We start from the raw sequence: 17,156 nt of genomic DNA on the forward strand, positions 1-17,156 counted from the left end.
TCCAGCCTCTCCGCCATGTGCAGGGACACTTTCCACCAGACCTAGTCATGTCGGACTTTGCACCCCCCTCCTGGGTGGATGAGCTTATTGCTAAGCTTTGAGCCTTGAATCCTGGCTTCTTCATAGAGTTTGGTTGCCACCTGAAGTTCTAAGCCCATGAGAAACTTCCAGATGCATTTACATTGTTGGCTCTGATTGGTCTATGGAGTCCTGTTTTTAAAGCTTGGTTCATCCTCAGTTTATGTATAAAGACCATTTTGCACCTAAAATAACAAGATTAATTTGAGCCCTGGACATAGACATCAAACCATTAGGGAAAGCGAAACTGAACCTCATTTAAAGAACTAAGGGAATTTCCTAGCTGAAAAGCAGCAATCTCTGAGACATGCCTTCCACATTTTCTACCCACCTTTCCCTCTGTCAGAGCAGAGTCCTGCAACAAAGGAAAAAATGGAAAGAACAACAACTTCTTGTGTTACTGCCCTGAACGCAGGAGGCAGCCAAAGCTCGGCTGGAATCGGGCTTCTCCAGAGGCTGCAGAATGCATGAGGCTGCAAATAAGCATCACTTCATCTAACAGCTGGAGCCTGATGCATTGCTTCCCTTTGAAACAGAGACCTCTTAGAATACAGCCTCACCTACAGAGTGCTACCCTTCAGCTCCATAACTCATATTATTATTTATTTCTCATTTTAATTACTTTATTTTTCAGACATAACTTTCTGTCTATGACTTTTTTTTTAAACTGAAGTAGTAACTTGCTTTCATATTTCTGGGCATTCTGTAAAATACTACTTAATGCTCATATTTGTTTGTCTTTCCCCCTCATTCTTTCTCACCCCAGTCACCTGCTTATTTGCCTCACATCAAGTGCATGCAAGTTGAAATTCTGGTGCATGTAACAAATGTCATGTGACAGAACTGCCGTGAGCTCCACCAGGGCTGATCTTCAAACCCTCGGAGTCTGTTCTACAAAACCTGACCTGCAGTTTCCTTCTAAGGTCTGGCTAGAGAAGGCTAACGTGTTGCTATCTTGACTCTTTCAGGAGATGACCTGATGCGCTGTGTGGATCTTTACAATCAAGCCCAGTCAAAGTGGTTTGAGGAGATGGTGACCACCACTCTGGTACATAGCATCTAACACTGTAACATTGCAAAATTGTAATGGCCTACAGCATTCATCATTCACAGCTAGTTCAGTTCAGTACAATGCAATGGGGATAACTGGGTGATATCTCTCCCATTGTGTTTCCCATTCTCAGTGCTAAGAAAAACTCATTATTAGGGGAAGGAAGAAATAATTGTTTCTTTGCAGAAGGCATTAAACCAGTTCAGGACTGCTTAGGGGCCTGGACACTAGAATTATCCTCAGGAAGGATGAAGTAATGCACAAGAAAAACATGGAAAAACACATAATAAATCACTGAATTCACTTATACATTAATAAATTTCTTGTGGAGTATTGCCACCTCAGACAAGGCATGCTTGGCTCTCCATTTGGGTATTATTTTGCTTTTCTGAAGGTAACACACTTCACTGACCTTTGTCATAGACCTTTGGGTTTAGGCACTAAGATAGAGCTTTGTTGTGCCAGGAGGCAGATATTTTCCCAAAAACAGAAGAAGAGAGAAAAAATTGGCTGTTCCTGTACATAAGGGACCTGATTTCCTCTTTACCTTCACTGGCATTTTCTCACTGATGCAAATGACACTGACCATCTGTGCCACTGTGGCTAGATACGTCATAGAATCAGAGAATGGTTTGGGTTGGAAGGGACCTTAGAGACTATCTTATTCTTACCCCCCTGCCATGGCCAGGGACACCTTCCACCAGCCCAGGTTGCTCCAAGCCCCGTCCAGCCTGGCCTTGAACACTTCCAGGGATGGGGCAGCCACGGCTTCTCTGGGCAGCCTGTGCCAGGGACTCACCATCCTCACAGGGAAGAATTTCTTCCTAATGTCTAACCTAACCCTCCTTCAGCTTAAAGCCACCCCCTCTTGTTCTGTCACTCCAGGCCCTTGTCCAAAGTCCCTCTTCAGCTCTCCTGGAGCCCCTTTGGGCACTGGAAGGGGCTCTAAGGTCTCCCTGGAGCCTTCTCTTCTCCAGGTGAACAACCCCAGCTCTCTCAGCCTAACTTACTACAAGCTACCTCAGAGCATCTTCGTGGCCTCCTCTGGACTCAGTCCAGCAGCTCCACGTCCTTCCTGTGTTGCAGCCCCCTGACCTGTGTGCAGTGCTGCAGGTGGGATCTCACTAGAGCAGAGCAGAGTGGGAGGATCACCTCCCTCCACTGTATGTGTGAGCTCCATATTTGCTCCCAGAGAAGGCACAACTTGCAGGGGCACTAGTAGATGGCTCAAGTGGGCAGCCATAGCCTGCAGCTGCACAGCAGGTTTGTAATTTGTGGAACTCAGGCTGACAAGCATTCGAAGGCAACTCTTGATACACGTGAATATAAAATCTATATTGAAAACAGTCTTTGTCTGATCAGCTAAGACACAGATTAGTTCATATGGAATAATACCAAGTCGAGAGGGTCAAGGTCTGAAGATTTCTGCTTCCTCCCTGAAGTTTCTGGTGGAGATACAGTGCATGTTCTGCATATGGCACCAGCATACTGGGTTTGGTGTTATGGTCCCGCGTATCTGTGCCCTAAAAAAGGGAGTCTGAGTTTAAAGTGGGCCATTTTTTTTCATAACAGCAGTACATCACCTGCAACAGCAATAGGAGCCCTATCCATTCCATAAGCTCCTTTGCTCATCTTCCTCCCCAAGCAGATAGTCTGCCACCTGAGATTTTTGTGCTGTAATGAAGAATGTTTCCCAAGTTTAACAAGTTGCAGATAGCACCGGGAAGGCCATGTAGCAGCCTGCCTGCTTGTATAAGTTTCAGTTGCACTCTGCTGAGAAATGCCCTCTGAAGGCAGGGTTTGTAAGATTTGGCTCCACATTGTCTGTCTCTAAAGGCAGACTTCCATAGCATCTCGCTTCTGCTGCTGCTGCTTAGATCATAGAATCATAGAACCATAGATAGAACCATCATAGAACCATAGAATATGCTGAGTTGAAACAGACCTATCAGGATCATCAAGTCCAACTCCTGGCCTTGCATAGGACACCCCAAGAATCCCACCATGTGCCTATCCAAATGCTTCTTGAACTCAAATTGAGTTAGTGCTGTGACCACTTTCCTATGTAGCCTGTACCAGTGCTCAGCCACCCTCTGGGTGAAAAACCTTTTCCTGATATCCAACCTAAACCTCTCCAGACACAGCTCCAGCCATTTCCTTGAGTCCTGTACTGATCACAAGAGTGAAGAGATCAGTGCCTGCCCCTCTGCTGCCCCTCATGAGGATGCTGAAGACCGCAATGAGGTCTGACCTCAATCTCTTCTCCAGGCTGAACAAACCAAGTGTCCTCAGCCCCTCCCCATACGACTTCCCCTGAAGGCCCTCTACCATCTTCTTGGCCCTCCTTTGGACCCCCTCTAACGGCTTAATGTCTTTTTTATATTGTGGTGCCCAAAACTGCACACAGTACTCAAGGTGAGGCCACACCAGAGGGACTAAATGCAGATTTTGGGGTATAATCTAGTATAATCAGAATCCAGAAGAGGGAGGCAAAAAATATCAAAAGGAAAGATAGAAATCACCTACCTTTCCAACTGAAGTGTTGCTGGGGTCCGCTTACTGCCAGCTGGGCAAGGGAGAAACTTGTCCCAGTTCATCACCTGGTGAACAGATAAAAGTGCTCTGACCGGTGTCTGGTTGGACTGAGGGCAGTCTGAGCCATACACCCCAATGTGCTTCCTGTTTCCCCAAGGAATCACTGTAACTTTTAGAGCTAGCAACGAAGCATGCAGAACTTCTTGCAAGAAACAGATTCCCTCTTGCTTCCCTCTCTGAAGGCAGTGGCTGCACTCTCTGCCTTGGTTGTCTCAGTTTTTGAGCCTTTTGGAAAGGTTTCGACCTTCTTTTCTGTCATGAGGTTCAGGCTGAGATGACTGCTGTTGCTTGCTGTTTCTGATTCTCTGCAGAGCAGAGGAATGTGCAACCATAGAGTCCAGCTCCAAAGCATGACCCTGGGGCAATATTGAACTCAGTGGCAGCCTTTTGTGTGACATCCTTTCTCCAGGTCTTCAAGCTCAGGTTCAAGTAAAAATATGGACTTGTTTTTCTTCATGTCCAGGAGCTTGAGAGACTAGAAGTTGAGAGGGTGGAGATGATTCGGCAGCATCTGTGCCAGTACACACAGCTGCGGCATGAGACAGACATGTTCAACCAAAGTGTAAGTCTGCTTTTTGTTCCATTTCTGTGGTCTTCACTGCCCTTCAGCTGAGCAGGATGGCCCCTCCTGACCTGACTGACCTGTGTCGAAGGACAGGTGAGAAGTGTCTGCAGTCAGCTTGTTAGTCTGCAGCAGTACTGTGCTGCCTCCCTGCAGTCCTGCTCCTCCAGGACTCTGATTCTTGTCACAGTTCATACTGCTGGATCACAGCTCTGCTGGGAGAGATACAACTGCTTGAAGTACATTTGGCCAGTATGAGCCATTATTAGCTCTCCCAGCATGAAGCACTGCTCCTTGAGATCTTCTGTTTGTGCAAGGAGGATGGTAAATAATTTCACTGAGATAGAAGTAGATATATTTTTCTTATTAAAAACTGACTACTTATCAAATATTAAAATATGGGAAATACATGCTGACCTCAGTACAGTTGTATTTGGTGTAAGGCACAGATTGCAGGACAGGAGTCGGAGACCGACTGGCCAATGCCTGGCACAGGAAACCTGTCTCTGCTTGATGTTAAATCTCCTTCTCTGCTTCCCACTACAAGGCTGCACATTCAGATCTGGCTGTTGTCCACCAAGTCTCATGTATGTGCAGCTCTCACTTGTCTGTGAATGCAGCGTTGGCATGCCTATAGCTGCTCTACATGTAAGAACAATGACTCTGCTTGAAATGTGCCCTTGACATTTGGATTCTTGTTTTCTTCATTTTAGACAGTAGAACTTGTGGATCAGTTGCTTCGGAAAGTGGATCCTGCCAAAGACAGGGAACTGTGGGTAAAAGAACACAAAACTGGAGATATCCGACCCGTGGACATGGAAATATAGACTGATCTATAGTTGTATGTGATGAGTCCACTGAATTAACCAGGCTAATGTTTGTTTTTTAAGGTTCAGAAGAGCATAGGGAAGAGGTGGTTTTACTACCAGACACCTTGTAATTTATGCCTGTATGGGCTATCTCTGTTCCATTTAGTCATTACAATGGTCCTCATTGTGCTAAGCCTTAAGCACCAGACATTCCAGGGTGAAGAAACCAGATGTGTGCTTCCCACCAGAGGTTCCCAATTGCACGCAGCTTCCAGAAGAAATCTACTTTCTGGTACAGAAAGTGCTCTGTTCTTCAGTGACTTTGTTCTCCACCCCTTGCATGACTATCTTTATACAGTATGTTAGAACAACCATGCAGTGAGCCTCTGGCCAGCGATTAGATAACTGAACATGATGCAGGAGGCAAGGAAGTCCTGATCATGAATCCCAGGTCTATCACTGGCTGCTTTCATGGCCACAGGCAAGTCAACTGACTTTCCTGGCTGCCCTATTTATAAAATACGTGTATCTCACAGCAATGTTGTGTGAATACATTGATTTCATATAACACTGTTTTTCACCATGGCAGTGAAGTGATGGCCCTTCTCCCAAAATCTATGGAGAAGACTCCTGTTCTTCCTGTTTTATACTCCCTCTCAGGGATACATAAACCCATTATTATGATTTCTGTTGTAGGCCAATCGATAAGGTTGAAAGTGTTACCATCACAATTTTTTATCAGGAAAGACTTGGTTGTGCTATACCTACCTCATTAGCTGTTGGAGTGCCCTCAATGACAGGAGGTTATATACCAAGGAATTAATGAGACGTTCAAAACCTTTCCTGCTCATGCAAGATGTTTTTTTCACAGAATCTTCTTAAAGACAGTCCTTATAATTTACTTGGGATCTAGGTTTAAATTTCCCTTTGTTGGTTCCTTCAGGTGAATATCACAGACTTAGATGTCTTTAATTACCAAGTTTGTCCAGCTAAATTTTGGCTTTTATCTTTTTGGAGCCTGATTTTCAAAGGTGCCATGATTGCTAGATTGCACTCAGTCTAGATGTAGGTGCCCAGCACTTCTGTACTATCAGTGTTAACCTGAGGTTTTTTCTATGTTACCCTTACTGCAAACCACCAAGAATTCAATACTGCTCTTGGCAAATAGTGTTACGTAGTTTGGAGACTGGTTTTGAACAGATACTTATTTTATTCTCCTGCTGTTATTTCTGATTGATTATTCAGTGTTGCTGTTAATATCTTTTTTCAGCATTTCATACAATGCAAAGATTCTTCAGATTCTTGATATAGATTCAGCAGAAACCTTGATTCTCACCACTGTGGCCTTTACTCAGTGTTTAATGTGGTGTTAGCTACGATTTCCCAAACCATAGTCCTTCATTTGATCCACAGTTATGCTCCACTTTATTTCACTGTTATTGTCTTTTTCTCCCCAGCACCAGAATTACGTCGTCCTTTTGTTCCACTACTATTCCAAGTTTTTGTTCGCCAGCCTCAAAGCGCTGTGATTAGATCACTGGGAATCAGTGAAATCTTATCTGAGGCACGTTTATAATATTGCTGCAGTGGTTATTTTTCTGGTTTATTATATCAAACTGAATTCTCTTGCTTTTTCCTATTGTTCCCTTTTTCTCAACCATCTCTTTATCAGTACAGGTTCATTCCTGTCTTGCAAATGCTCCTGCTACGCACTTCTCTGCTGCCTCATTAACCTTTATAAACCTTTGCATGTTGGCAGGTGTAGTGTCATGACTGCCGCGTGCTCAGGATCACTGTTCCTGGTGTGACACCTCCCGTGCTGCATTTCCACTGCACGCTTCAGAATTTGGACTAATATTTTATTCTTGGTGTTGGAAGAGCTTGTTGCAGAGACCATTGCAACACCAGTGAAGTGTTTGGTTTGCCTGAGCGTCATTTAGTCCTTGAGCTCAGAGTACATATGCTTCCCTAGACTCCTCTTTTCGTTCTGCCTTCTTCCCTCAAGCAGGGTAGTTTCTGGATGAGCTCTCATTTTCAGTCTTCCTACTGATTCACTTGCTGTCCTATTAATTTTTGGGCATACCAGTGTATACTTTTCCTAACTCTTACCTTGCACTTTGGAGGACAGGCACTTTTTTATTTTTTAAACCACAAGTGCAGGGTGAGCTTTTAAAACTTCAGTGGCCCAAAATAATGGGAGCACATCAGAGCTGCATCTCAGGTTGCCCCTGTGTTCTAGGCTGTATTGTAAATTAAAATGAGCAATCTTGACAACACCTAAGCACATTCTTGTTTCGATTGCAAAACCAAACTAGTTGTGCACTTTATACAGTATTCTCCTTAATAAATCCCTGAAATAATCTGTTATCAATTACACTTTATTTTTCCTTTTTCTTTAAAGATGTATGTTATACATAAAGATGTATGTTATTTTGGACTGGAAGTGCTGTCCATTAGCACAGGTATCTCTGAGGACTGAAATGTGTTTTGGTTCCTCTGCTAAGGTGTATTTAAGCCACTCTCAATTCCTAGTTGTATTTTCTGGTAATTTTTCTTTTTTTACCTTTTTTTTTTTTCCCAGACAGTTTTCCTGATTCTATTTTTTGGTCCATTTGAAATGTTTTAGGGATGTGTGAGTTGCACAGAACAGTAATTCTCTTAATGGAGTCTGTATCTCCACTTCAATAACCAGAGGAGGGCACTGGTACCTGGTTCTTGATCTTTCCCAGCCCCAGGAGACTCATGCACGGTGCTGCTCTGTGACAGGTGAGATGCTTCCTCTGCAACAACACTTCCATCTGTAATTGGTGGAAGTGTTAAGGAAGTTTTGCTGTTGCTTCTAGATAATTTCTAGCATATTTCTTTCAAAAGGTGATATTCCTTCATGATACAACACTGTAGACAGTGGGATCAGTGTTATCTTGCTTAGTTCTTTGGCTGATGGATCCTGCACCTTAGAGATCAGGGAATGCTGGAGCCCCTGTACTTCTGAACTGACAGCGTCTTCAAAGAACGTAGTGGCATGTTTGAAGGAAAGCATGGGTGTTTGCCCCCATGTTCATTCCTAAGAAGGTAAAGAAGGTAACTTTGGGAGTTTCAGCAGTGCTCTGTTCATCTTCCACCTAGTTTCAAAAATGCAGTGGAACCCAGTCTTTCCTTGTTCTTATCCTAAACAGCTGCTTCTCCAGAGCAAGATCAAGCTTTGTGTTAAGTTAAAATAACTAGCATGTGTTGATGCTGCATGATGATGCTGCAATGTCACTGTTAATAGAATAGCAAAGTAAGTCTCTTACCTGCATACATACTGAGCTTAAGCATCATCTTGTTTCATCTGGCAGGTGGGCTCACACACTTGGTGTGAGTTTTTGCTGGTTTAGTCACTATGGGTATCAGATTTGATATGCTGTCTTGCATCTTCATAGGCTCTGAGGTCACAGAGCAGAAGGTGAGTGCTCGATTAGTACTGTGGTTTCACCTGCAGAGGTACAACAAGTGGGAATTTGCCTCTGGTCCTTGTAGCTCTGGTAGCTCTGCTTGCCCAGGTCTATTGAAGCCACCTGTATTTTGGGTGTTGTCCTGCCGCCCCCGTGGAGCTCCCTCTGTCTGAGCAATGCTGTCACACACTTGTTCCATGCTGTATGGCTCTCTGGTGATCTCCAGCCAGACTCTCTTGGCCCTTGTCTCAACTAAAGGGCTTCCTGAATTCCTATGGCTTTGGATCTGCTGGATGTCCTGACACCAGTGCCAGAGCTGGTGAGGTGCTTGCCAGCTGTACCTTCAGCTGCCATACAGAATGAGAACTTTTTATTCATCATCCATACCAGCCTGCCTGCATCTTCAAAGCCATCTTCTGGCACAGTTGGAATTCTTTCTCCATGGTATTCTTTCAGCTTATTTCCTACCAGAAGTCGTTCTGGTTCCAGTGCTGTTGTCTGATTCTTGTTGGAGTTAATGAGCTGAAAGCAGTCAGTCCTTTACCATGTGGACCAAATGCACCCTTCTTCCTTCAGCAGCAAGATTCCAGTTGCTTTCATGGAGCAATATCCAAAAAGGCCTAATGCAGATTTCCAGTCTGCTCCAGGTTCAGTCATGTCTTTCACTCATATTTGTTCATCACTTCTCTGTTTTGAAATCTTTTTAACATCTTTTGAAAGACTTTAATTATTCGCTTACAGGAATGTTATGTCATTATTGCACGCTGGAATCTTTAGAGATACCTTCACTTTTTTTTTTTTTAATGTGAAAGTACTGTAACAGCAATGAAAATCGTATGGAAATTCCTGTTATGTTTCTAGACTCCCTTTCCCCCTCTGCAGGCCTGTCTGAGCTGCTGGGGGGCAGCTGTGTTTCCCCTTGTGTTGCACAGGGACAGTAAGCACTGGAAGCATTTTTTCTTGAGTTTTTAACAGGCAGCATGCAAACTTTGCTCTGCTTCTCTTTACCCTTTATGCAGCTTTTTTTTTTTCAATTGGGTTTGGTTTTTTTTTTTCCTAACTGGAATTTTTTGTTCAGGAAACTTTCACATGCTCAGTAGCAGTCGTAGTTTCTCAAGCTTTGTCAGAACCGCCTTAAATTTGTCCCTGTTTTTAACGTCATTACTTAACTATTCACTGCAAGTTAGGCTTGTTATATAGAAATGTGCACTCTTCACCTCTTCTTTGGAACTGCTCAATACTCAGAGATTTCTTGGAATATAACAGGGAGCTGTTAGGTGATAAGAGTCTTTGAAAATCAGGCTAGCAAACAGAAATGGACAAGCCTCTTTTTTCCTTAGTTGTACTCAATACATGGATAAAGTAAACATTAAGAAACGCAAACCTCAAGTACTTAATGGATAAGACGTTGCTGCTCTCTGTGCAGCTCACAGCTCTAGGAGTGTCCCCGTGCAGGCTGTGGTCAGAGCACACCCCACAGGTCACCCGCTGATGCAGCTGTAAAAACCCAAATCCAAAATTCAGTGACAAAGTAGCTCTGCCCATCTATTTCTTCAGTCACACACGGAGAGAAAAGACATTGCTTAACCAGGTTGGTCCTTCACTACCAAGCACCTTAAGAAATCCAGACCAGCACCTTGAAGGTCCACCTGGAATGAGTAGTGACTTCTTGGTGTGATTATTTGATCGTTTCCTTCTGAACTGAAAACAGATTTGCTATTTCATAGTATCTCATATGTTCTTGTGCACTAGTGCGACTGGCTGTGTCTGTTCCTGGAGATGGCAGGCACAGTCTGGTGTCCTGGGGGCAATCCTGGTCACCCTGACATTTCTCATTTGGCGAGAACTATGCCTTCAAAAGACAATGTCAAAAAGGCAGTTTTCAAAATAATGAGCTTTTCTGATCACAGACCTTTTCAGAAAGCCTGTAAGCTTTTTGCTCCCCAGTGTATGTTGAAGTAGGAGAATGAGGTCCAAGAGATTGCTGAACCATGGCTGTGAGGGGTTCTTGGTGTGTGAACATTCCTCCCGTCCTTGCACAAGGATGGGGAACGGCCAACGGGCATCCTGAGTGCAGCAGAGGTGTCTAACATGTCACCAGAGGAGCCTACTGGTCACATTTACCTTAACCAGATGGGCAACAGTCACAGGATTAATTCAGATTAAAAAACAGATGCACAGGGCAGGAAGATATTTAGCTTCCCCGGTGACCTCTCTCTCAGACCTCGATGGATCTAGTAAGAGGCCCATCTCTCTCCCATTTTTGCTTAGCACATGAAAATCAGTGATTAAATATTCCCTTGTATCTATAGCTTCATACAGAGCTTTCCATCTTGCACCTGGTTGTGCCAGTGGGAGACCAGTACTTACCAGTGCCACCCTGGGAACCGCAGAACGGGTCTGTCATTAGCGGCAGTGACGTCCGGCGCCCTCGCACACCAGGCTCAAGGGTGCCGAGCCTGCTGTGCTCCAGGAGCTGGGAGCACACAGCCTTGCTGTTGCACAATGGTGGGGAAGTCTTTCCTTGCAGTAAATCCTTGTCTTTTCCTGAGAAGCATTATTGTGTAAATAATATCCATTACTTTGTCTTACAGTAGATTTTATTCATATGAATGGTGCATCTTTCAACTCTTATTTTTCTCTCTGCATTGTTACTGTAGCAAGCCCTTCATCACTTTTCAGAACCTTTTCTTTAATTTTGAATTTTCATAGAACATATCTGTTGTTTCATCATGCTGACCAAACGTCATGCTTTTGGGTATTTTCTGGGAGTTGTAAGTGCTTTTTGGAGAGGTTATTTTGTCTTTTAATTTGGATTTTTCCTATCAGCCACCAGGTTTGAAAGTGTAATGACTCCTTTTTGTGCTAGCCACAGTTTCTTTTTTATTTCTGGACATTTTTTTCTGAAGGGACCAACACATAGCACAATTCGACTTAAATTTCTAATCCAAGGCATTCCTCAAGGCAGAAACCTTTTGTGCCTAATGATGCATCTTAATCTAAGAACCGTACATGGATAAAATCTTTCATAGACCATTAAAAAAATAAGTCTTAGGTTAACCACATAATAATAATTATAGAAAAAAATATGTATAAATTTGAAATATTCAAATTTAACTCCCTCAACTTACATTAAGTTGAACTATTTCAGGTGTCTCATAAGAAACAAACTCAGTGGATATTCAGAACAAAAGCTTTCTAGCTGCTGTATTCAGGTTCAGTGACTGGATAGGACTATAGTTTTGAGTATACGCAGTCTTTTAGCACTACTGATGTAACAAGTAATTGAGTAGTGGCTTGTATCACAAATTAAAATTCTGCTACTAGATCCCCTTGAAGTGCCTCTTTAAATAGTATCTGCTACAAGCATGTAACATACACAGATTCACACTACAAATTTCCAAATCTCAGGAGCAGCCAGTGTGTACAAGTCTGTGCAGGATTCTCAGCCCCCCTTCCTTGCTCTGAGCTGTTCACTCTTTTCAGACATCCACATCTCCAGGACACCTGCCTTTGTCTCACTGATAATTTACTGTCCAGCACAGGCATCCTAAATTCACAATGCTGAAAATAGAATAGGAAAATTTAGACTTAAAAGCAACTGCATTAGATGGGCAACTGCATTAGCCCATTAGATGGGCTAATCTTTGAGCCCATCCTTCAGTGTAGGGATCTCAGTAGACTAAGCAGGAAATTCTGCATAAAAACAGGATGCAATGATAATTCTGAATAAAAGAGTTGAGTAGTTATCCACTTTATTGTGTAAAATAAATAAATAAAAATAGTAATTAAAAAAAAAAGAATTAAAAAAGCCACCACATTTTTTTTGCACCTGTTGCTGAGAAGAAATGTTCTGGTCCTGGAACTCTAAAGCTGAATAGTGATTTCAGGGATCTCATATCTGCTGACATGATAATCTTAGTCATGTGAATTTGGGAATGCTTGACCTGAAGTCCCATGTTCCTTTGGAGTTTTTTGATTGAATGGCTAAGATTATCAGAATAGCCTAAGGAATTTGGATGTCCATTTACCACTCTGGCAGGTCAAAAACATTGACAGCAGCCTCTATCTGTTATGAAAACAGCAGGTGCTAGTACTGGACAAATATTTTCTTCTCCTCCTTAGATGATTTCCATGTTTTCTGCAGCCCAAGACAGTGAGAATTCCACTGGGCAGTTCTGCAGACGTTGTAACAGCAGGGATTCACAGGCAGGCCAGATCACCAGTCATACACTAAATCAGAGTTTTCTACTAAAATAAAGTTGCTTATTTGGTCCTTTTTGTGTAAGTTTTCCTAAATACTTCTAAATTTCTAGGAAAGTTGTCTTTTGCCAGTACTAATGACTTCATTTTAAAGATGCTTAACCAAAATTTTATAACTTCCCATAAATTTTGGCTGAATAGACCCCTTAAATAGTTTATTTATCATGCAGCCTCTGTCTGAGTAAGTAGTAAATCTTGGATCATTGTGGAAATTATAGGATGGCTTTTGTTCCCTAAGGATACATGAAGGAATCACTTACTGAACTTAAGTTGAATGAAGAAAAGATTTAAGGGGCAGATCTTCAGCTTGGGTAAACTGCCAGAGTTCAGTGGAAGCTACTTGATGTCAGCTGTGGATCTTGTCCTTCAGTGTTGAAGGCATTTCCTATATGTAATTTTTCTGTCTTACTGTAAAACAATTTCATATGGTTAAACTGTATTTTCCTATATTGTTCTGCAAGTTTATATACATCATAGTGCTCATCTCATCTCCTGTAAAATAAACTGTACAGAGATACATTGAGCATGGAATTGTCTTTACCCAGTTGCTTTTTCTTCTACCACAGCCGTGCACTTTGTGAGTGCAGTTTGATCAGAGGCACTCTGTGGGGTGCCACATGCGTATGGACAGCTTTGTTGATACCAGTTTAGCGCAGCTTGAATTTGCAATCACATCACTGGGTGTAATCTACTTTTACTTATCCTTTTCAGATCTTTGCATGATAGTCAGATGCATTCGGTCCCTCCTGTCCATACAATTTCAGAAACTACCTTCAGTTAAATGGTTCCTAAACAAGCAAGGCAAGCTGACCACGAGCAGCTGGATAGCAGCTGCCATGGAATGGGCATGCTTTCATGCTTTAAGTGATCTGCAAGTCTTCCTCAACCAGTCAGTCCTTTACCTGCAAGTTTCACGTGCAGCTTGAAGCTTAGTTGAAAACACTGATATAAAATGTTGTTACTAAAAATTGTTCTCCTTTGAATATTTGAATTAACATGAATGCTGACAGGTTTTCTGACAAAGCCAAAATTGGCCCTGCCAAAATCCTGTCTAATCCAACAACTGCCTGCAGCAGTGACCGGCGTGGGCAGCCTGCTGTGCTGCGCTGTGGAAACAGAGCTCAGAGCACAGAGGAGTTGCAGTTCTGCAGAACACGAGCCCACCTTCCAGCAAGGTGTGACTCGGGCACCTTGGAGGTAGCCCATCCATACATCTCGTAAACCTCAGTGGAGATTCCTTCTAAGAATTTTTCCAGTTCTGAACTCATGTAAAAATTTTGTTTCTGCAGCCCCCTGCAGAAGGGCATCCCACAGCACTCAGTGTGCTTGTGCACAGAGGTAGGAAGAGTGGCAGAGGTATTGCACACTCTTCTCAGAAAGGAGAAGACACTGAAGGCAAGATGTTGTAAAAGTTCCAGGTGGAAGCTTGGTTTTCACAGCAGAGTCTTTGCACCTTGCCCAGAGTAGCCCAGATCTGTTAAAAAAATCTCAGAATGCTGTTTCAGATTCTGGTGCGTGGTATAAACCAGCTTGGTCAATACTCTCCACATGCTGTGGTACATTAAACTGCAATTTACCGGCACTTTCTGTTGTAGAGGTCTTTGATATGACTTTGAAATGCAGATTGGGGAGTTACTGAACAAACCATTTGCTGTGCTGGTGTAGTGCCAGAGCTCAGAAAAACATCATGGTGAGAGGACAGGATGCACCATTCTCAGAGAGGAAAAAGAGTTCTACCACAGGAACTAGCAGGACTTGTTGATAGAGCTTTAAACTAACTTGGAAGGGGGAAAGGGGCAAAATCAGGCTCGCCAGTGATGAGCGATGGGATGTCAAAACTTGAGAAACCGAGCACTAATGGGATCCTCAATCTGCCTCATGAGGTGTTGGCTACAATGTACCACACCTGAAATGTTTCTATACCACTGCAGCAGCATGAGGAACAAACAAGAGGAGCTCCAAGCTTTGGCCCCGTCCCAGAGATTTGACATCACTGGCATAAGTGAGCCCTGGTGGGATGAGTCCCATGGCTGAAGTGCCCTGTTGGACGGTTACAGGCTCTTCAGGAAGGATGGGCAGGGCAGAAGGGTGGCACTGTGTGTAATAAAAGGGTTAGATTCTCTGGAGCTCACAGTTGGCCATGGCACAGTTGGGAGCCTCTGGTGAAAATCAAGAGGCAAACAAATAATGCAGATGTCACCATAGGAGTCTGGTATAAACCTCCCAGCCAGGATGATGATGCCAACGAATTATTCTTTGAGGAACTAAGGGACACTTCCAAGTCAACTGCCCTTGTCCTTATGGGGGACTTGCCAGAAATTAACTGGGAGCACCACACAACTGGTACAACCCGGGCCAGAAGATTCCTAAAAACACCTGGATGACAACTTTATGGAACAGGTCCTAAGGGAGCTGACTCAGAAAGACACTCCCCTTGATCTGCTGCTTGTCCACAGATCGGATCTTGTGAGCAAAGTGGAGATTGGGGGCCATCTTGGCCACAGCGACCACAAAGCAATCGACTTTAAAATCTCTTGACAGGAGGAAAAGTGCCAGCAAAACCTCAACTCCGGGCATGAGGAGAGCAGACTTCAGGCTGCTCAGGTAAGTAGTAAGTAAGGCCTTCTGGGAAATTTTTTTTGCAGGTGCTGGGGTCCATCACTGCCAGCCACTTTTTAAGCATCACCTCCTAAGGGCACAGGAGCAACAATTCCCAAAAGTCAGAAGTCAAGCAGGGGAGGCAGAAGGCCAATTTGGTTGAATAGGGATCTTCTCTTGTAAATAAGGCAAAAAAGGAAGATGTGTGCCCAGTGGAAGTGAAGTCAAGTGGCCTGGGAACACAGAGATGCCGCTGGCCACTGTAGGGAGAAAATTCATGCGGCCAAAGCTCAACTGGAGTTGAAGCTGCCAGAAATATGGGGGACAATAAAAAGAGTTTTTTCAAATACGTAAATGGCAATAGGCAGTATAGAAATATCATCATCCTGTTACAGGATGGGAATGGTCACCTCACAAACAGGGACAGAGACAAGACAGAGGTGTTTAACGCTTTCTTGGCCTCTGTCTTCAACACAGATGATGGGCCAAGGGGGTCTCAGTGCCCTGAGCTGGAGGAATATGACTGCCAGAACGGTCAGCTCCCAGTCAACCCTGAAACTGTGGGAACTGCTGCTCCAGCTGGATCCCACCAAATCTCTGGGGCCTAATGGGACTCATCCAAGAATTCTCAAAGATCTACTGATTTCATTGCAAAATCTCTCTTGATGGTTATTGAGTGGTCTTGGGAATCCAGAGAGGTCCTGACTGAGTGGAAGCTGGTGAACATTGTCCCAGATTTTAAAAAGGGTAAGAAGGAGGACCCTGGAACATGCAGGCCTGTCAGTCTCACTTCAGTGCATGGTAAAGTTATGGAGAAGGTTATCCTTGGAGGTATTGAAAAACACCTGAAAGACCCTGAAATCATTGGTCACAGCCAGCACGGCTTCATGAGAGGAAAGTCCTGCTTAAGCAACCTGATTTCCTTGTATGACAGGGTAACCCACCTGGATCGAGGGAAGCTAGTTGTTGTGATCTTTTTGGATTTCAGTAGAGCTTTCAATGCGGTCTCTCTTAGGATCCTTCTGGACAAACTGTCCAGCCCACGGGTGGATAAACACATCATGTGGTGGGTGAGCAATTGGCTCATGGGTCGAGCACAGAGGGTGACATTGACTGGGGTGACATCAGACTGGGGACCTGTCACTAGGGGGGTTTCCACAGGGCTCCATCTTGGGCCCTGTGCTCTCCAACATCTTCATGAATTACTTGGACACAGGACTGGAAGGGATACTGAACAAGTCTGCAGATGACTCCAAACTGGGAGGAGCTGTTGAGTCCCTCGAGGGCAGGGAGACCCTGCAGAGAGACCTCGACAAATCAGAGGGTTGGGAATCACCAACCATAGGAATTTCAACAAGGGGAAGTGCCGGATTCTCCCCTGGGATGTACGGACAGGCTGGGGAATGAGATGCTGAAAAGCAGTGCCAGGAAAGGGCCCTGGGGGTCCTGGTGGGTACCAGTTGGCCCTGAGTCAGCAGTCAGACTCTGCCCTGGGGCAGCCCTCACCTGCAACATTGGGGCAGTTTTGGGCACTGAATATAAGAAAGATATTAAGCTCTTAGGGAGTCTCCAAAGGAGGGCAATGAAGATGGAGAAGGGCCTTGAGGAGCGTCTGAGGGCACTTGGTGTGTTCAGCTGGAGAAGAGGAGACTGAGGGGAGACCTCACTGCAGTTCCACCTTCCTGGGCAGGGGCAGAGGAGGGGCAGGGACTGAGCTCTGCTCTGGGGGGACCAGGGACAGCAGCCAGGGAATGGCTGGAGCTGTG

At 44.2% G+C, this 17,156-nt stretch overlaps 1 protein-coding gene across 1 annotated transcript in view; it reads left to right on the forward strand.

Moving 5' to 3' along the window:
- Positions 1-13,315, forward strand: part of GAS7 (growth arrest specific 7) — a 106,246-nt gene extending 92,931 nt beyond the window's left edge. The window contains exons 12-14 of the mRNA XM_027706477.1: positions 1,047-1,126; positions 4,188-4,286; positions 5,000-13,315. Of these exons, the coding sequence (XP_027562278.1) occupies positions 1,047-1,126; positions 4,188-4,286; positions 5,000-5,113 (293 nt within the window). The 3' untranslated portion in view covers positions 5,114-13,315. The remainder of the gene's footprint in view (positions 1-1,046; positions 1,127-4,187; positions 4,287-4,999) is intronic.
- The last annotated feature ends 3,841 nt before the right edge of the window (positions 13,316-17,156 follow it).

The sequence above is a fragment of the Neopelma chrysocephalum genome, unplaced genomic scaffold (assembly GCF_003984885.1).
Source record: "Neopelma chrysocephalum unplaced genomic scaffold, ASM398488v2 Primary Assembly neopelma1_377, whole genome shotgun sequence".
NCBI classification, from domain to species: domain Eukaryota; kingdom Metazoa; phylum Chordata; class Aves; order Passeriformes; family Pipridae; genus Neopelma; species Neopelma chrysocephalum.